This window comes from Saccostrea cucullata, unplaced genomic scaffold (assembly GCF_032062105.1).
Source record: "Saccostrea cucullata isolate Sc308-1 unplaced genomic scaffold, CSIRO_AGI_Scuc_v1 ctg3891, whole genome shotgun sequence".
In the NCBI taxonomy this organism is placed as follows: Eukaryota; Metazoa; Mollusca; class Bivalvia; order Ostreida; family Ostreidae; genus Saccostrea; species Saccostrea cuccullata.
This window is the reverse complement of record NW_026939533.1, coordinates 37,102-55,748: the sequence shown is the minus strand read 5'-3', so window position 1 is coordinate 55,748 and position 18,647 is coordinate 37,102. Positions and strand designations below refer to the sequence as shown.

General features: G+C 33.9%; 1 protein-coding gene across 1 annotated transcript; it reads right to left on the bottom strand.

The window, feature by feature from the left end:
* Positions 1 to 10,192: 10,192 nt before the first annotated feature.
* Positions 10,193 to 13,925, bottom strand: LOC134253152 (tryptophan--tRNA ligase, cytoplasmic-like). Its single transcript, XM_062735661.1, has 8 exons — positions 13,688 to 13,925; positions 13,430 to 13,538; positions 12,624 to 12,743; positions 12,285 to 12,467; positions 11,775 to 11,988; positions 11,377 to 11,550; positions 10,642 to 10,782; positions 10,193 to 10,510 (listed from the first exon to the last, which is right to left on the bottom strand). Exons 1-8 carry the CDS (start codon positions 13,818 to 13,820, stop codon positions 10,343 to 10,345), a joined length of 1,242 nt encoding a protein of 413 aa, XP_062591645.1. The 5' UTR covers positions 13,821 to 13,925; the 3' UTR covers positions 10,193 to 10,342.
* Between the last annotated feature and the right edge of the window lie 4,722 nt (positions 13,926 to 18,647).

Here is an 18,647-nt window from a genome sequence, read left to right as displayed (position 1 = left end):
AGGTAGCATATTGTTCAGAACATTATTTTGAACATCTTTTGTTCAATATTACTCATCAAAATATTTCTCTCTTTCGAGATATAAAGCGTCAAAGATTTAGCATTCTGGCCCTTTGTGGCCCCTAATTATTTACCATACGACATAAAAATCATAATATATAGTTGTAAATGGTTGAGTTCAACATCTTTGCTTCAGTAATGTATTACAAAATATAAACTGATAAAGAGTTATCGATTAAAGACTTTTGGCCCCTCTTGGCCCCTAATTTGAGTGCCCAGCCCCTTTTTCTTAATTTCGTCTTATAGCTCTTATGATTTTGAACACTTTTCGTTCAACAACTATTCAGAGATTCTTTTTCATTTTCGAGTTATTTGCAAAAGAAATATTTAGGGGCCAACCCTTCAACTCCCTAACGGGGACGTATAGCGAAAAATGAAAGGTGGCATATTGTTCAGAACATTATTTTGAACATCTTTTGTTCAATATTACTTATCAAAATATTTCTCTCTTTCGAGATATAAAGCGTCGAAGATTTAGCATTCTGGCCCCTTGTGGCCCCTAATTATTTACCACACGACATAAAAATCATAATATATAGTTGTAAATGGTTGAGTTCAACATCTTTGCTTCAGTAATGTATTACAAAATATAAACTGATAAAGAGTTATCGATTAAAGACTTTGGCCCCTCTTGGCCCCTAATTTGAGTGCCCAGCCCCTTTTTCTTAATTTCATCTTAAAGCTCTTATGATTTTGAACACTTTTCGTTCAACAACTATTCAGAGATTCTTTTTCATTTTCGAGTTATTTGCAATAGAAATATTTAGGGGCCAACCCTTCAACTCCCTTACAGGGACGTTTAGCGAAAAATAAAAGGTAGCATATTGTTCAGAACATTATTTTGAACATCTTTTGTTCAATATTACTTATCAAAATATTTCTCTCTTTCGAGATATAAAGCGTCGAAGATTAAGCATTCTGGCCCCTTGTGGCCCCTAATTATGTTCCATACGACATAAAAATTATAATATATAGTTGAAGATTGTTCAGATAAACATTTCTGCTTCACTAATGTATAACAAAATATTGACTGCTAAAAAGTTATTGGATAAAGACTTTTGGCCCCTTTCAGCCCTTAATGTGATGAGTCAGCACTTTTTTCTTGATGTCATATGAAAGATCTTGTTATTCTGCACAAATTCTTTTCAGTATGATTTAACAAAATAATTATACTTTAAAAGATATGATGCAAAATGTCTCAAAAAATCAGTCATGATTCGTGTCCTAATTTTTGACCCCTACCGAGATTCCACACTAGGCACTTCCGGAAAATATCCTGACACAGGTGCAATATGGCAACATGTCCTCTATCATCCCTGAAAATTTCAGCTCTCTAGCTTGAGCCGTTTTTTAGTTCCATCACAGACAAGAAGGTCACCTAAATTTTGATCAAAGGGCGATAACTTCCGACCAGAAGTGATTTTTTCAAAATCGAAGCGCCGGTACAAACTTCAGATAGGAACACAGAAACTCTGAAAATTTGAACGAAATCGATCGAGCCATCTCTGAGAAATCTTCTGCACAAAATCGGTAAGGAAAAAATAAAATAACTAGATGAGATCTCGGTGCGAGCAACGAGTGGGTCTTCCGTCCGATTCTTGATGAGATCAGAGATTTTCATTCTAAAATAATGATAAAGATTGTGAAGAAGAACAATTTTGCCTCCATAGTCTGTAAAAAGGTATTCAATATTAAAGACTTAAAAATTCGTATTTTGACCCCTCACGGCCCCTAAAATTAGGGATCAGCCCTTTGACCTTCATATCATCTTCAAGCTCTAAGGATTTTGATCACTTTTTGTTCAACAACTGATCAGATATTCTCTTTCGTTTTCGAGTTATTTGCAAAAGAAATATTTAGGGGCCAACCCTTCAACTTTTTAATGGGGACGTTTAGCGAAAAATGAAAGGTTGCATATTGTTAAGAACATTATTCTGACTATCTTTTGTTCAATATTGCTTATCAAAATATTTCTCACTTTCGAGATATAAAGCGTCGAAGATTTAGCATTCTGGCCCCTTGTGGCCCCTAATTATGTACAATAAGACATAAAAGCTATAATATATAGCTGTGGATTGTTAAGATAAATATTTTTGCTTCAGTATTGTATAACAAAATATTGACTGATTAAGAGTTATCGAATTAAGACTTTTGGCCCCTTTCTGCCCCTAATGTGATGAGTCAGCGCTTTTTTCTTGGTATCGTATGAAAGATCTTGTTGTTCTGCATAAATGATGTTCAGTATATCCTTACAAAATATTTATACTTTAAAAGATATGATGAAAAATGTCCCCAAAAATCACTCGTGATTCGTGTCCTAAATTTTTACCCCTACCGAGCTTCCATACTAGGCACTTCCGGAAAATTTCCTGACCCAGGTGCAATATGGCAACATGTCCTCTATCATCCCTGAAAATTTCAGCTTTTTAGCTTGAACCGTTTTTGAGTTCCATCACAGACAAGGAGGTGCTCTAAATTTCGATCAAAGGGCGATAACTCCCGACCGGAAGTGAATTTCAAAAAAATGACTCGCCAGAATTAACTTCAGATAGAAATGCATCAACCGTAAAAATTTGAACAAAATCCGATGAGCCATCTCCAAGAAATCTTCTGCACAAATTTGTAAGGAAAAAAATCGAGAATAATAAAGGTAAAAAAGAAACATAAGAATGATAGAAGGGTCTTCCGCTGAAGACGGAAGACCCTAATAAAAGTGAAAAAGAAAACGAAGAATAATAGAAGGGTCTTCCGCTGAAGACGGAAGACCCTAATAATAATAAGAAACAGTAGAATAACTATAAGGTCTTCCGTGAAGACGGAAGACCATAACAATATGTTCCCCAACTTCGTTTGGGGAACATAATTATCATTCTTGCGTGTTTCTCTCCTTTTCAGGCCCATTGGAAGCAATTTCATCGGGGGCTGGGGGTGCGCACAAAACGAAAATTTCTTGATACCCGGAGGCATTACTGTTCAGGGGAACATAGCAATGAATTAGCCTTGATTTCTTTTTTTTATTAACATACCGACAATTGGACACAATTGGAAATTACTTTCATTTACATGTAATTGGAAAAGAATATACAGGCTCCCCACTCCCTGTCCGGCCCACGGCCATGAAACTTAGATGAGGTCACTTTTGATTTCAGTCTCTCTTTTCTAAGTTTTACTTATTCCTTTGTTAAACCAAGTTTGGGACGTGGAGACCGGTTCTTCGGATAAGACCGCATAAACCGAAGTCCCGTGTTGCAGTAGGTGCTGACACGAAAAAGTCCCTCACTGGAGTCTCCATATCAGTGAAAATTCTCGTGAGGGACGTTGAATAACAATCAATCAATCAATTAATCCTTAGGTGAAAGTGAGGCTGTGCTCAAAGGTGATCAGCTCGTCTAAGTTTAATGGCCCTGTTGCATTATGTTTCAAATATAATAAATATGACCCCCATTTCTGATTGCCCACTTATATTGTACATGTTTGCAAATATCAGGTATATTTTAGTTTATATTGACATAACATTATTTTAAAGTAGGATTGAGAAATTTTTTCACTTCAACAAATCTTAGGGTCGAAGGAGAAGAGGGGGCAAAAGGTTGGCTCTCCCCTTTTTGTGTGATCATGAGCAGCTGTATTGTCATCTATAGGCTGCATTCCCCCTTCCAAACGCACTTTTTCTTGCATATTCACCAGACTCTGGCTAATTCTTGCGTTGAAAAAAAATTACTGTCAAAAAAGTTAAAGAAAGATCCCAAACAATGCTTTTACAGGGCAAGTTTGACATGTACCAGTTTATTAAATTTTTGCTTGTCATTTCTTTTTTTTTTTGAGGGGAGGGGGGGACCCCACCCCCCTCTTCCCTCCAGGAATGCTGATACGTAACTGCGTCTACTGAATTTTGTTTAAATATGATATTAGTGCAATTATATAAGATCTTAATGAACTGTGACACTGATCACAGTACTCTAATGGTTGGAAGTTAGCCTCGTAAGCCATGGGAAGTTTAGAGTTGGATTGTTTTAAGTATCAACTACCCCCCTCCCCACCTCCCCATTAAAAAAATTCATCAGACTTTTTAAATTGAGGGAGCACAAGCATATAGTAGCTATATTTTCCATAATATACCACATACATGTATATCGAGAAAATTGACACCCCCAACCCATCCCCCGGATCCTACGGCCATGAAGAAAATATTAAAATAAAACTGGAAAATATAAATAAGAAGTTAGAACTAAAATGAAAACAAAAACGAAGTCGTTAGAATTTACATGTATTTACTATGGAAAACAAAATGTTATAATAAAAATAGAATAAAAACACAAAAAGGAATTGTGGCATTGATAACCCTCCATAGTTTTTCGTAATCAAAATTCGACCAACATGTAGACTTGACATTTGTAGAGTTGTGAATTGTCTTTGTGTTTTATTCAGAGCGCAGAAATATAAATTCAGGAAAACAAAGTTTACAACATCAAAGATACACACATTCATAATTTGAACTTAAAGTCAACACATTTGTATTTTCGGAACTACATGCTTGGATGTCTGAATTAGCTACTTACTTATGTATACATGTACTATGAAACTATTCGATTACAAGTTTGGATTTACAATCTTACAAGATTGCGTTTACAAACATACAAGTCTGGATTTTTGAACACGATTACCCTCCATATATTTCCAGTACATCCCCATAATAAATCAAGAACCCTGAACCCTGACCCAGGGGCCATGAATTTCACAAAAGTTTAGGAAATACCCTTCCTCGTCATGGCAATATATCAAGATAGTTTGTTTAATATAATTTCCAGGAGCAGAGAAGATTTTCGAAGAAATAATGCATTTTCAACATGTAATCTATATAGCCGGTCCCGCCCTGTACTAGAACATTAAAACCTGGGGCCATGATACATGTATCACGGTTTTGGTGGAGGACTCAATACTTGCTACCATCATACAAACAGTTTGATTTGATGTCCAAGAGTAAAGATTTTTTTTTAAATATTGCATTTATTTTGGTGATTTAGCCCCACCCCTCTGCCACCCCCGGGGGGATAGGGGTCATAAATTTTTATTCCACCACTGCCCTTTACATTCAAAATACCAACCTTCCAGAAGCGGTTCCAGAAACGAGTCTGAAAATGTTCAAGTATTTACAAACATCGCACAACGCACGACAGCGGACAAAATCATTGACCAAATAAAAGATGAAATATATAGTGCTTGATTTCATATAAAAATTTGCTTTTAAATATCACCCCCTGATAAAATATAAATTAACTGATATTTTTTTAAATGGCTACCAACACTATCGATGACAGAAGCCAGGCCTAGCTTGGAAGAAAACTGTAAGAGATCTATGGAACGCCATCACTGCCTTATAGCATACAACTCTGCATTTATTACGTCAATTAATCATTACGTGAGGTGAACATATCTTAACGTTATGTCAATTTTTAATGAGATTATGTAAAAATATCTTTACATCATGTCAATGCTGCATTACATGAAGTAAATACATTCTTTCATTATGTCAGCACTTCATAACTTGAAGTAAAAAATTCATTATGTGAAGTGATAATGTGTTTACATTGTGTTAAAACTTTATTGCATGAAATGAATTTTTCTTTACATCAATTCATTTCTTTAATATGTGAGGTCAAAATTGCATTACGTCAAGTAAATTGTGTTTTATAATTAAACTTATCATTACACGAAGTCAAAAGCCCATTCATTTTTGAGAGTGTATATTTCTATTATGTCAAAGTATTGTTACGTGATATGAATTTATCTTTATTTTACGGTGAGGGCATCATGATATGAGGTGAACACATCTTACCTTTATGTCAGTGCTTTATTACGTGGTGTAAACAGTGTATAACATAATGTGAACATATCTTTATATTATATCAATACTTTATTACATTATGTCAAAACTCCATTACCTGATGTGTATATATAATTACGTTATGTCAACTCTTTCTTATGTGATTTAAAAATATCTTTATATTGTGTTAACTCTTTATCATGTTGATTCCAAAAGTTCATTACCTGATGTTAAAAAACATTTACATTATCTCAAAGCTGTATATCTAGTATATAATGAATGTTGACGACCGTGATTTAATGACTGGTAAGAAGAGGGGGGGGGGGGGGGGGGGGCTGATTGATTAGGACAAATTACAGGCATATATTATCAACCCCCCTCTTTTCCCAGACATAACTTTACTATAGAAAATGTAATGTTCATTGAAACTGTACAGCCCCCACCCCCACTTCTTGTTGAAGTATAGTCCACTAAGGGTAATGTAATATATCTGAGGAAAAATGGGACTGATCGAAGTTGGACCCCTCTCCCCGAAATAGGATTTTCGGGCTTGGACTTTTTTTTTTCTTGGTTTGTCAAGTTTTCTCGGGTAAAGGTTTTTTTTCTGGCTGACCTCCTCTTTCAAAAAAAGATGCTACGTCACTGGAGTTAGTAATTTTTTTTAATCATTCTAGGGCAAGAATTCTATTACAAAAATCTACCAATCGCATATCTAAATCAATTGAATATGCCTTAGTAAGCATGCATAGGCACATATCAGTGGCAGATATTGGAATCTTGAACAAGGGGGACGGTATATGGTTGAAGACCAAGGGCGGAAAGCGGAGAAGCTTTCAGGCTCTATAGTTTTATAAAAAAAAGTGTTCAACTTAATTCAGCAAAGCTTATTGTGAAACTAATGCAATGTCCTTCAAAGTTTAAGACTTTTATTAAAAAAACAATCAAAATAAAAAGAAAAAAATGATTGCTGCACTACTCATAATATTTGATTTATCTAATTATGACATTAAAGTAAACACCTTTGAATTTCGACGTGACTTTAATTCACAGTCGCAGTGTTAAGGCTTTGCACGTTTCAAGATTGTCAATTTTGTCGCTTACAGTTTTCATTTAAAGATGCCATTCCCAAATCGCCGAGAATCTCTTCTACGACAGTTTTCTCTCCCGCCATTTTTAGTGCTTGCGGAACGCGGAAAATACGTTATGCTCATGTAAAGGCCGAGGATACCCGTGTTCGCATAACGTAATAGTGAATCGACATGATGTAGAAGAGTGCAGACAGTATGGCATAAGCTTTTCACATCAGTTAATAAAAACTAAGATCTCATGAAAAGTAAACATAACGAAATGCAAGTTGACGAAATATAATTGTAGTATGTGTAAATGTCATAAAGAGTTGACATAATGTAAAGGAAAGTTAACACGATGCAATAGTAGTGTGGGTTAATGTCATAAAGACTTGTCATAATGTAATGGAAGGTTGACACAATGCAATAGTGGTGTGGATTAATGTCATAAAGAGTTGACATAATGTAATGGAAGGTTGACACAATGCAATAGTAGTGTGGGTTAATGTCATAAAGAGTTGACATAATGTAATGGAAGGTTGACACAATACAGTAGTAGTGTTCTGCTATAAGGCAGTGACGGCGATCCATAGAGATCTCACATTTGCAGTATTAAAAATTAGAAGAAAGTATTGAGTAACGATTACTTTAAGAACGAAAAAAAAATGTATTAACGAGATCATATAAAATGCTCTGGATATTTACTCTGACCTTACATGAATTGATTCAAGAATCTTCAAAAGGAAGCCCTCTTACAAATATGCAGTTGGTGATAACTTATATGCACTTTGATGCACTAGTCAATGGACAGAGAATTGCGCCGTCTTTGAAAAGAAACCTATTTTTAAATCACAAGCGAATTAGATACAAGTAATACTTTTTACTGATAGAAATTTATTTCACCCTCTAAACTTTTCTTCAATTTTCCCATATTTTTTTAAATGAACCTTTTCAAAATTTTGTAATTAAAATTATGCATCATACATCTAATGATATAAATTTCAGTGCTTAAAAAGAACAAATATTTACAAGTAACAAAAAAAAATGATTTTACCTCAGATTGCCGAGAAAACCTAGAATTTTGAGTGGAAAATTCCCCAATAACCATTCAAAATAAAATATATTCTAAAAGATATTAAATAAAATTCTTAACTGAAAAGAATTTTAAGATATTTGCATTTGATAGATTTTTATTACAAAGAATGGGATTTTCTGTCAAAAGTGCACAAAAATTCAAAGTTGATGATTTATAAAATGTGTTTATTTCCAAATAGACGCTGAGACTTGGTGTAAGATAATGTAATTTAGTGCTGGGAATTAGTTTTATGGAATTTTTGTGATACCAGGTTTTATCTGTCTCCATAATGAGAACAAGATCTAACAAGCAAGGTCAGAGACCATTTTTCAGTCTCCGGTATTGCGTTTTTCGTGTAATGTTTGTCTTTCTATACATAATTGGAATTCAGTCAGTTGTTTCAGTTTCGGAAACCTAATCCCTGCAAATATGCGTCATTTTCGGCGAATACAAAATGTCTTTTTATACCTAAATTTGAGTTCAGTCAATTTACTTTCGGAAACCTAACACCTGCAGACATGCTTCATTTTCAGCGGATACATAATTAAACTGGAATTCAGGTAGTAAATAATATTACTTTCGGAAACCTAATCCCTGCAAATACGTCTTTTTCAGTGGATATATAGTTTTTTTTTAAGTGTATGCATGCCTTAAAAGGTCTAAGAAAAAATCCGAAGGAAGTATAAATTTTTTTTTACGTTCTTAAAATCTCCTCTAGCCCCTTAATTTAGGATGATTTTCACAGCCAAACCAAACTGTTTACAGCGCTCAATTTTAAGCATTGACCAGATACAACGACCACTCTGTTACGCAAATGAAAATAAATTTCAAATATTCATACGAATGGATAGTATTTTGACCAACGACTTCCACACCAGTAGTTAGAACATTGTTTCAAATCAATATGGCAACGGATTACTCCGTCTTCGAATTCCTGACCGAAACTTAAGGGTCGCTGCAGGAGTTACCAACCGATAGTTGTCTGAATGATCCCAACTGTGGATCTACCAGAAGGCTGTCTTTTGCCCTATGTATTGCTTACCTGAATTTCGAAATCGTTTTTGTTGAAATCTTTTATTATATTTCTTTTAGAATTATTTCATTGCAGGAAAAAAATCTTCTAAATTTTGTTTGTTATTTTTTTTAAAAACTGCAATATTTTACCTAGGTCGTTAATAATTCAGAATGAAGCATATGGATAATATATATAAGAACTATATTTCTTTAGTATTCATTTATGCAAAAGTGATTTAAAAAACTATTTTAAAAAAAACCCAAAACCTCCGATTTTTACTGAAGTGAATGAAAACAAAAAATAGTCTTTAAAAGACGTCATCGTTATCATGCGTATTCCTAAAACGTCACTCAATATCCAGCAGCATTGGTTATGATCATATTGTTTGATTTTCAGAAGTAGACAAAGTCCATGTACAGCAAGTGCTTTCTTCTTTTCACGTATGAGATTTCAAAAACGTCTGTTTCATATTAATAAAAAAATGGTCTACTAATAAAGGGAGTAATTGGCCACCATGGCAATTCCAGACGTGTTGGAAGACCCGATCTCCAAAAACCACATAGATAATTATTGTCAATCAGAAAGGCGAGTATCTTTTTGATGTAAATTTCAGAGTACATGTATGTGCAATTTGAATGTTTTTTAACAAATTAATATTGCAAATGATTAATAACAATTAAGGTAAGTAAATTTCAGAGTTCTTTTTTCACTTCTAGATTATTGAATTCAGAATGATAGATGGTTTATATTTTGGTCTTCAGTATTTTAATGCGCGATTATAACATAGATCAGATACACTTTATCCATGCCAACGTCTTTTTTTCATAGTAAAGCATTTCAACATGTATTTTCATTTAGTAGTATTTTGTAATCAGTTTTAGTCTATTACAGTGTAAGGTGTAATCATTAGTATCAGTAATCATCTATTCTTTTTAAACAATTTGGAGTCAGCAACTTCTTAACTTAATTTTACCCTTTTCATCTGTATTTGAAGTTCATCACCCCCCGTTGATTCGATACAAATAGTCATGTTTGTTTTGCTCCCAATTTCTATGCATTCAATGGACCTTTTAGCCATGATTACTGTTAGCTTCATATAGCACTGTATATCAGCAATCAAATTGTGGTGGATGGTCTGTATGTTTTTCTAACTAGAGAGAATCACTTTATTAGATAAAATCATTTACAATATTTTTCTTCTCAGAATCAACATATTCAATTTTTCAATATTAAACAATTCAATAGTCAATAAAAGAAAATATTCAGAAGCATTCCACGGTGTACTTGTTTACGGAGAACCTGTTATAGAGCAGGATAGTCATATTTAAGTTTTCTTGGTTTCATGAATTGCCTGACGATTTCGTCGGTAACAGCTTCCCTCCTTTGACGATGCTCACCGACCATTTTCTGTAAAATATCTATCAGTTCTTTCTTCAAAGACCCCGTCATTAATTCACCGCTCGTATAAGCCTGTTAAAGATAGATATATGATTTAGATGCAGTTTTTTCATATATAACACGGACTGAGAATACTATCCGTGTTATAAATAGTAAGGAATATAAATTTTATTTCAGGCGTTTAAGAAAGTTCTAGAAGTTACCATGCGGATTTCTTCCAGTCGCTGGTCATCCTCCATAAAGAAAGTAAGATACTGATATGAAACGTCTACTTCACAGTTCCCTCCCTTGGTTTTATGTTCCTCTACAGTGGCGCCACCTCCAGAAAAGGCATACTTGTTAATCTGAATTGAAAAGAAATGTCTTCTCTTATTTATTTCAGCTTGAACAAGATGTCTTCATTATCATGCCCCCCAAGAAGTGAGGGGTAAATTGCTTAGCTGCTGTCGGTCGGTCAGTCTGTCGTTAGGTCGTCGGTCGGTCTGTCTGTCGATCAACCATCAGATTCCGTTCATTTTCTTAGCAGAGTTAGCACATATTGAAATGAAATTTGGTATACAGATTTATCATAAGAATATCTAGGACTAGTTTTGTTTTGGATATGATTGGGTAATTTTGGACAGAGTAATGCCACCTTGACTAAGAAAAATTCTACTAATTTGCAGATTTTGTTCATTTTCTTTCCAGAGGTTGAAATTAAGTATACAGATTTATCATAAGAATATCAGGGTAAAGTTTCTGTTTTGGGTAAAATCCAGCCATTTTGGACAGAGTTATGACCCTTCGATTAGAAAATTTCCAATTATTTAGGGGAGGAGTGTTTTACAAACATCTCTTGTTAAATGAGTGATAAAAACATTGAACAAAATTCGTCACAGATGCAAAATTAACTACGTGCTGCACAATGAGCAAAAAACTAATTAATTAAGCAGACATACCTTGTCTTTTATTTCCTGATCTGTGTCTGTGACAAATATTGAGGAATTGGGGTCGCTTGCGCTCATTTTAGTCTGAGCTCCTTGCAAAGCTGGGAAAAACGTAGAATGAATGAGGGCAGGTTTTAAACAGCCCATCCTCGGAGCTACGTCTCTAGTCATCCGGAAATAAGGATCCTTCAAAAACAGAATTTGTACCTGTTTTAGGCTATCATTCAATATATTTTGTTAATTGATAATATTTTTCATTTGCATAGACATAAAGACCAAGAAGGAATGTTTAATTATACGACCTTTTTCTCAACTGTAGAAAATCGTGTACATCTTTTTCTAAAACTGTAAATCTGTTTTGTAAAAAAGTTATTTATCAGATATGACATTAACATTAATTATTCTTTTACCTGATCTATTGCACATGGAATGAGGCATGGGATATCAGATCTTCCATTAAATATTTCCGGAAACATACAACTGAAGCTTGGAGCAGCCTGAATAGCCGGGAAGCTTATTTTCCCGATACTGTCACTATCCGTAAATCCAAAGATCCCCTTCACTTGGTTGTAGGTCACTAGTTTCTGAATTCTGCAAATCGTTCTGTAAAACGCTGGACTGTTCCTATTGAGAAGAAATAATCAATTAATTTGAGTTTACTAAGGTTATTTTAAATAGTTAAAGTTTGACATTTTTAAGGCGATATCTTTCTAAGATACCTCCAGCCTCCACTGATTTATGTTAGTTTTTTTTTCCTTTCTGAAAAGTCAATTGCATTGTCATATCCATTTTTATGATATTGGTAATGTTTTCAAGTTTAAATTGCATGAAATTTAGATTTGTAGAAATTTAACTGTAGAAAGCAGTAAAAGGACATATTAGTAACATATTTTCCCCAGAGATTATAAAATTTTGCATACGTTAAGAAATCAAGATCACTAAAGATGAAGGTCTTTTCCACGTCAAAACCGCATGCGATAATATCTTTAGCATTTTCAAACGCTAAATGGTTGGTCTGCTCCAATGTCAGGTCTTTCCACAGAAACTTTTCATCATCAGTAAGTTGAATGACCAGAGGCACGTCAAATGTATCTTGCAGCCACCTTGGTGCACAAAATTAAAAAATTTATAGTTAACTTTTAGATATTTCATATATTATCACTCGTTTTTTGAACATCAACATTTCAATGTAATAAATTCTTCACAATTTGATTTCCTTTTTACTTTGGTATGACAGTTCGGACTAATTTAAAATATACTTAGTAAAAATGAAAGGAATGAGATGTCCCATGTGCATTGCCTCTGACGACGGTCCTCGACCAGTGTATAAGTAGAAAGGCTTCTTCTGCTCGTACACGTTCAAGATCATCTCCAAATCCCTGAGGGAAAAAAGTGTCAAAGTGCTTAGAGCTGATGTACACGTATTCTTACAATTTAAGACACATATAAACGGTATTTTTCGCTGGATTTAAAAGGTGATGTTAAGTATCCTTTGCAAAATACACATAAACTCTTTCCAGTACTTATTTTTTTCTAATTATATAAATTGTCTTTACAGTGCATTAATTTTTAAATACGTTTATTAAAAAAAATTGCAATTGAATTAATTTATCAAGGTTTTGCTAGTGTCAACACCAAATAGTAACATCAAGAGAAAGCAACTATTTCCTTGTTTCTTGTCCAAAAATTGAAATTTTTCAATCAAAATTTGGATATGACAATAATCAGCATATTTTTAATTTCAACTCCATCCATACATGGGCTGTGCCATAAGACGCGACTAGAAAATGTGAACGTCTTATTGCACGCTTACAAAAAGTTTAAAGACGACTGCGCTCACGAGTTCTGTCTGCCACGATATGCTTTTCTTTCTATATAGACATGGATCTTTTTAAACAAAGTAAAAAGACTCAAGACAACCTCCGACCGGTGTTTTAACATATATTATAAAACCGACAAATTTTGATACAGGTCGGTGTGCTCGGGACAACTAAACTTCAATGTGAGATTCATATAACTTTAAATTATTTTTGTATGCTCAAACAAGGTTATTTATTTAGCCTACCTTTGAGAGAAGAAAATACCCCTTCTGAGAAGATGATGGACAGGTCTTCCAGTCAAATTCTCTATTCTCTTTATCAAAGCATGATCTATTTTAGTGCTTCCAAACTTCCCTACGATTTCAAGGGAAAAAAGTCAATGTGACATTTTGAACAAATCGAAAGTAGACAATCCTTATATTAAATATTTTCAGTAAAACAAAAAAAAATCAAATACGGGAATAAAATGAGAAGTAAAATACAATTTAATTCTGTGGTCTTACTAATGAGTTTATCGTAGTCCACGCCTTTAGCAGAGTGTGTGGAGACTTCCCATGGGTTCACTATATCCTCCTCTTCTTCATTCACTTGGTCGTCTTTCAGTGACATCTTCTCTATTTGACTATGATTCGACATTTGCGGGAGCCCAGTTTTTCTGAAACCTAAGTGATTTTTTGAGTTGGTCTAAACTAAGGTAGAAACTAGGAGGGGTTTTAATATTCCTATTACGTAACGATATCATCCTTGAATGCCATTGGCTACAAATTATGTGGATTAGAATATTCAAAATATACCAGCATTTTAAAACCAGGAATCACCATAACTTGTTGAATGTTTACGCGGTTGAAGACAGTCTTTCAGGTATTTCAAATATTTTGTTACTTACTGTGTCATTTTTAGACATTTTGACTTAATTGCCCCTTATCCACTTTTTGGATATGAACTTTATCATTAATTAATGATTTTAAAATATTCTTTGTAGAGTTTTAATATAAGTCGTCTTTTTCTTTCTCGGTTAAATTAAGTAAGGCCTAGTTTGATTTTACAGTCTTAGGAACATTATTAATTTGATAAGGAAAGTAAAGAGTAAGGAAACCTTTAAATCCGAAGCCCGCGTCACGGTGGTCGTGGGTACGGTGGCTGCAACGTTATTGTTGACAAACCAATCGTGTAGAATCGTTCATGTATCGTGTGTGATCGTTCGTGTAACGTGCGAGATCGTGCGTGTATCAGACTCAATCGTTTGCGGTTTTAATCGTGCGTTATCGTACGTTTAGAAAAGTGTAAATTTCGTTTTGTAAGTTTTTATCGGAATATTATTTGTTAGACAAAAATTTCGTTTGTCTTTTTAAAAAATCCAAATAAAATAAATGAAGTGTAAGTTATATAATTGAATGCAGAAAGAATCAATTATCGCTTGTAAACAAGCAATATAGTTACTTAAAGTCGTTCAATATTATGTTCTGGTTAAGTAGCGTGATCTATTGTGATAAACCGTACTAAGATGTTTCACTTTTTTTCTCGGATGTTCAATCTTGTTTACTACTAATTGTGGTCAATATATCTTTAAGATTTTTAAATACATTGAAAATAAATATTTTTACAAATAGATAAACAGTTCCCATTTTGTCGGCGAATGTACATGTACATACACACTACTTGATTTTCGGGGTTTTGTTTATCAAGGTTTATCTCTGGTGCTTACTTTTATAATTAACTTTTAAAATTTCTGCCAATAGAAAAAGTTTAATAATTTAATTGGCAAGTTCATTTTAGAGACTTACAAACATTGAATCAATGTAAAATATGGATATAACGTAATATAATTCATTCCATATTGCCATTTGTTTTCGATCGTATCCCCCTTTCTGCATTTTATGAAATTCAATTTAGTCAAAATTTACGGTCCACCTACATGAACATCTTTTGATAGTACGAAAAAAATCCGTTTTTTATTTAATCGGAGAATTGCTTAATTATTTATAATCTAAAATGATAAATTAGTCTTACATGTATTTAGTTCCAGAAATATCTATTTCTGTTTTCTTGTTGATGAAATAATATTGAAATTCTCTGAAATCTAAAATCAGTATTAAGCCGTATTTCGATTTGAAAATATCGATTCCTAAATATTTTGAACTATTTTGAGAAGGATATGGAAATAACGAACAGTATTCATTCTCAACGTCCATTAAACAATATACAAAATAAGAGCAGAGCAAACACGGACCTCCGAAACATCAGAGGTGGGATCAGGTGCCATGGAGGAGTGAGCATCCCCTGCCGAACCGGTCACACCCGCCGTGTGCTCGTTGTCATAATCAGGAAATAACGGAAAAAATCCGTCGTCAATTCAGTGTATAAATAATGGACTAACAATTGGTATGAAAAACGTCAGTCAGCATTTCATTCAATGATAAATTGTATTTGCTGACAAGGTCATTGTATCGACCATAGAATTTACGAAATGATGACTTTAAACGAGACTGTTGATATTCTTGTTTCATCAACTTGCTTGTCAATAATTTACCTCGTTTAAGAAATTCCTCATACGTAAAGCACGCTCTTGCGTATCGAATCAACTGAGATATATATACTCTGTATGCAGGTGATGAAGGTATATTGCTGCATAAGTAAGGGAAGTTGACGATAGAAAAGTTAAAGTCATCACGTTTATCATATAGCTTGGTTGTTAGATTACCATTAGTGTCTTTTTCAAGTAAAATATCCAAGTAAGAAGCAGAAGTGTCGGACTCTGTTGTATCTTTTATCTCAAGCTCACCAGGATATATCGTGTCGACGTAGGAATGGAAATAATCATTATTAATTGACAATACGTCTTCGATATATCTAATGTCGAGTTGAAGGCCACAGCAAATGTTTTCTTTTACGTACACATGTATAAGATTTTGCATAAATTCTGCTTCATATGAATACAAAGATAGGTATGCTAATAAAGGGGCGCAATTTGTACCCATGGGAATTCCAAAAGTCTCCAAAAGTGAGTTTTGAGTGAAGAATCGTGCGTTTGCGTTAAAAATCGTGTAAGATCGTGTAAGTGTAGAATCGTTTGCGTGAAGGATCGTTCGTGTAACAGGTTTAGTCCTCACTGTTCCTAAATGGCCCTGGTCGTCGAGCGTAATTTGAAGCCGTTCACTGGCATATGGTGATGTCGGGACGAACGTTAACAACTTACAAACAATAAATAAACATTCTCACCACGGAAAAAAACTAAACAACTATTCCATACTTTCCACATCTATTTTTCAAGACTCAACAAAAGAATTTCTTTATCTTTCATTTTTTGTAATTTTTAATTCATCAACAGCTATTCAACTACTAACAATATAAGTAATCCACTATTTTATGCAGAAAAACTGTCAAAAATTCCTATTTTGAATCGATGTCTCTCGTTTGAGTACCAATATAGGATGCTTTTATGATTACTTTTCCTTTTTCATTTATTAATATTGATATTTCCTTATGGAGGGAAGTCAATGGTATCTATATTAAGAAGTGCAAGTTAAATTTAATGTAGTTGCCCTCCTTCTTACTCGGTAATATATTTTTAAGCATAAAATATCGTTAAATTCAAAGTAGTTTTTAACCATTTTATGTCGTATACTTCTACAGTTCAGATACGATATTGTGAAACCAGTTAAACTTACCGCAATAAGATTAACAATAGCAAAGACACGAGAACTGGAGATGATTTTACAGGAGACTTAGTATATCCTTCTACCTTGTTAGTTCATCGAAAAATAAATTATTTTTTCGAATACTGTATACAGGGTTATTTACGCCCTGTGTAATTTTCGCCCCTTTTTCAGCCTGTTTTGAATTCGCCCAGCCACGGTTTTATATAAGAAATTATACTGTGTCCTTTTAATTCTCCCCGTTTAATATTCGCCCAACTGAAAATAGGGCGAAAGGGGCGAAAATTTCCCTGTATACAGTAATTACCATGTGATACAGAGTATAATTTTTTACAGTCACTTCAACATGTGGAAAGGCACTTTAAAAAACTATGTACTTGGAAAATATTTTCTGAGTGCATTAAAATTTGGACAAAATCAACGCACTTTGAAAAAAATTTTTCAAATTGCGTTAAATTTAGGACACACTCAATGCACTTTGAAAATTTTTTTTTCAAAGTGCGTTAAGAGTGTACATTAACAGTTTTACCATGGGAAGATTCAACGCACTTTGAAAAAAAAACATGCATGAAACAAAAAATCTTTTTTGACTTTGATTTTAATAATTGAGAGAATCATTTGTAATTATAAAATCTTTCGAAAAACTTTTAAATTTACAAGTATTGATTTACCCTCATTGAGAAGAAGGAGAAGACCAGTAGAAGGGCTCTTTTTTTATACATAACCGTCAGTAACAAATTGAAAAGTGGACCCCCTAAAGGTAAGCCCCAATTTATTATGCTTATCGGTATATTATGTAAATCTTTGCAAAACATCAGTGTACTTTAGCCCCCCTCCTCCTGTACATGCACCGATGCCTATGTTACACCCAAATATAGGTATTTGCATAACTGGTCTAGCGTTGAAATTTTCAATAAATTTTAGTTTACATAAAATGCATGCAACCTGGAAAATTTTAAGTGCAGGAAAACATTTAAGAGAGAAAGAAATTTCAATTAAAGTATGGAAAAATCAAAATCGCTCAGTTTTACATCCGAGGTGAACCGGAAAGTTATCCAACAGATTCAATTATTTATCATACCTAAGATGTGCAAGAATATTGACCAAGTCATACAATTTTTTTTCAAAGTGCGTTAAAATGGTTGATATTAACGCACTTTGAAAAGAAATTTTATTTTTTCAAAGTGCGTTGAGTTGGTCCCAAACACACTTTGAAAAAATTTTTCAAAGTGCGCTGTAACACAAAATTTGTCCTAATATCACATATAAATAGTAAAGCAGTAAAGCATAGCGCAGGTATTTTTTTAAACGGTCAGCAAAATAATTATTCAAGCAGTATTATAATGATAGAGAATGTACAAACCAAGGAATCAGGCAATGTCACTGAGGTGATTTACTAGATTTTTTGCGCATTCACAGACTCCTTTACAAATATCCTTCCATTGTTGGTCTAAATTGAATGACTTGTTGTCGAGAGCATTTCTAACATAGTTGATGGCATTGGAAAGCAGCGACAATCAGAATTTTTCGTTACCTAATCAATAAAACTGTTACAACATTTAAAATTCCTACAATAAAAACACTTGTCTTCAGAAAACAAAGCGCTCGCTTCGTGATCGGGAGGTCGTGAGTTCGAATCTCGGCCGCGACTGACGGAAGTCGATAAAAAATGGGTAGCCACTTTTCTTCGCCATACACTTGGCACTTTGAAGTGAAAGTTGCGGGTCCTTCGGATAAGCCCTTAAAAACCGAGGCCCCATGTCAGCGGCAGGCGTTGGCACGATAAAGATCCCTTACTGGTAAAGAT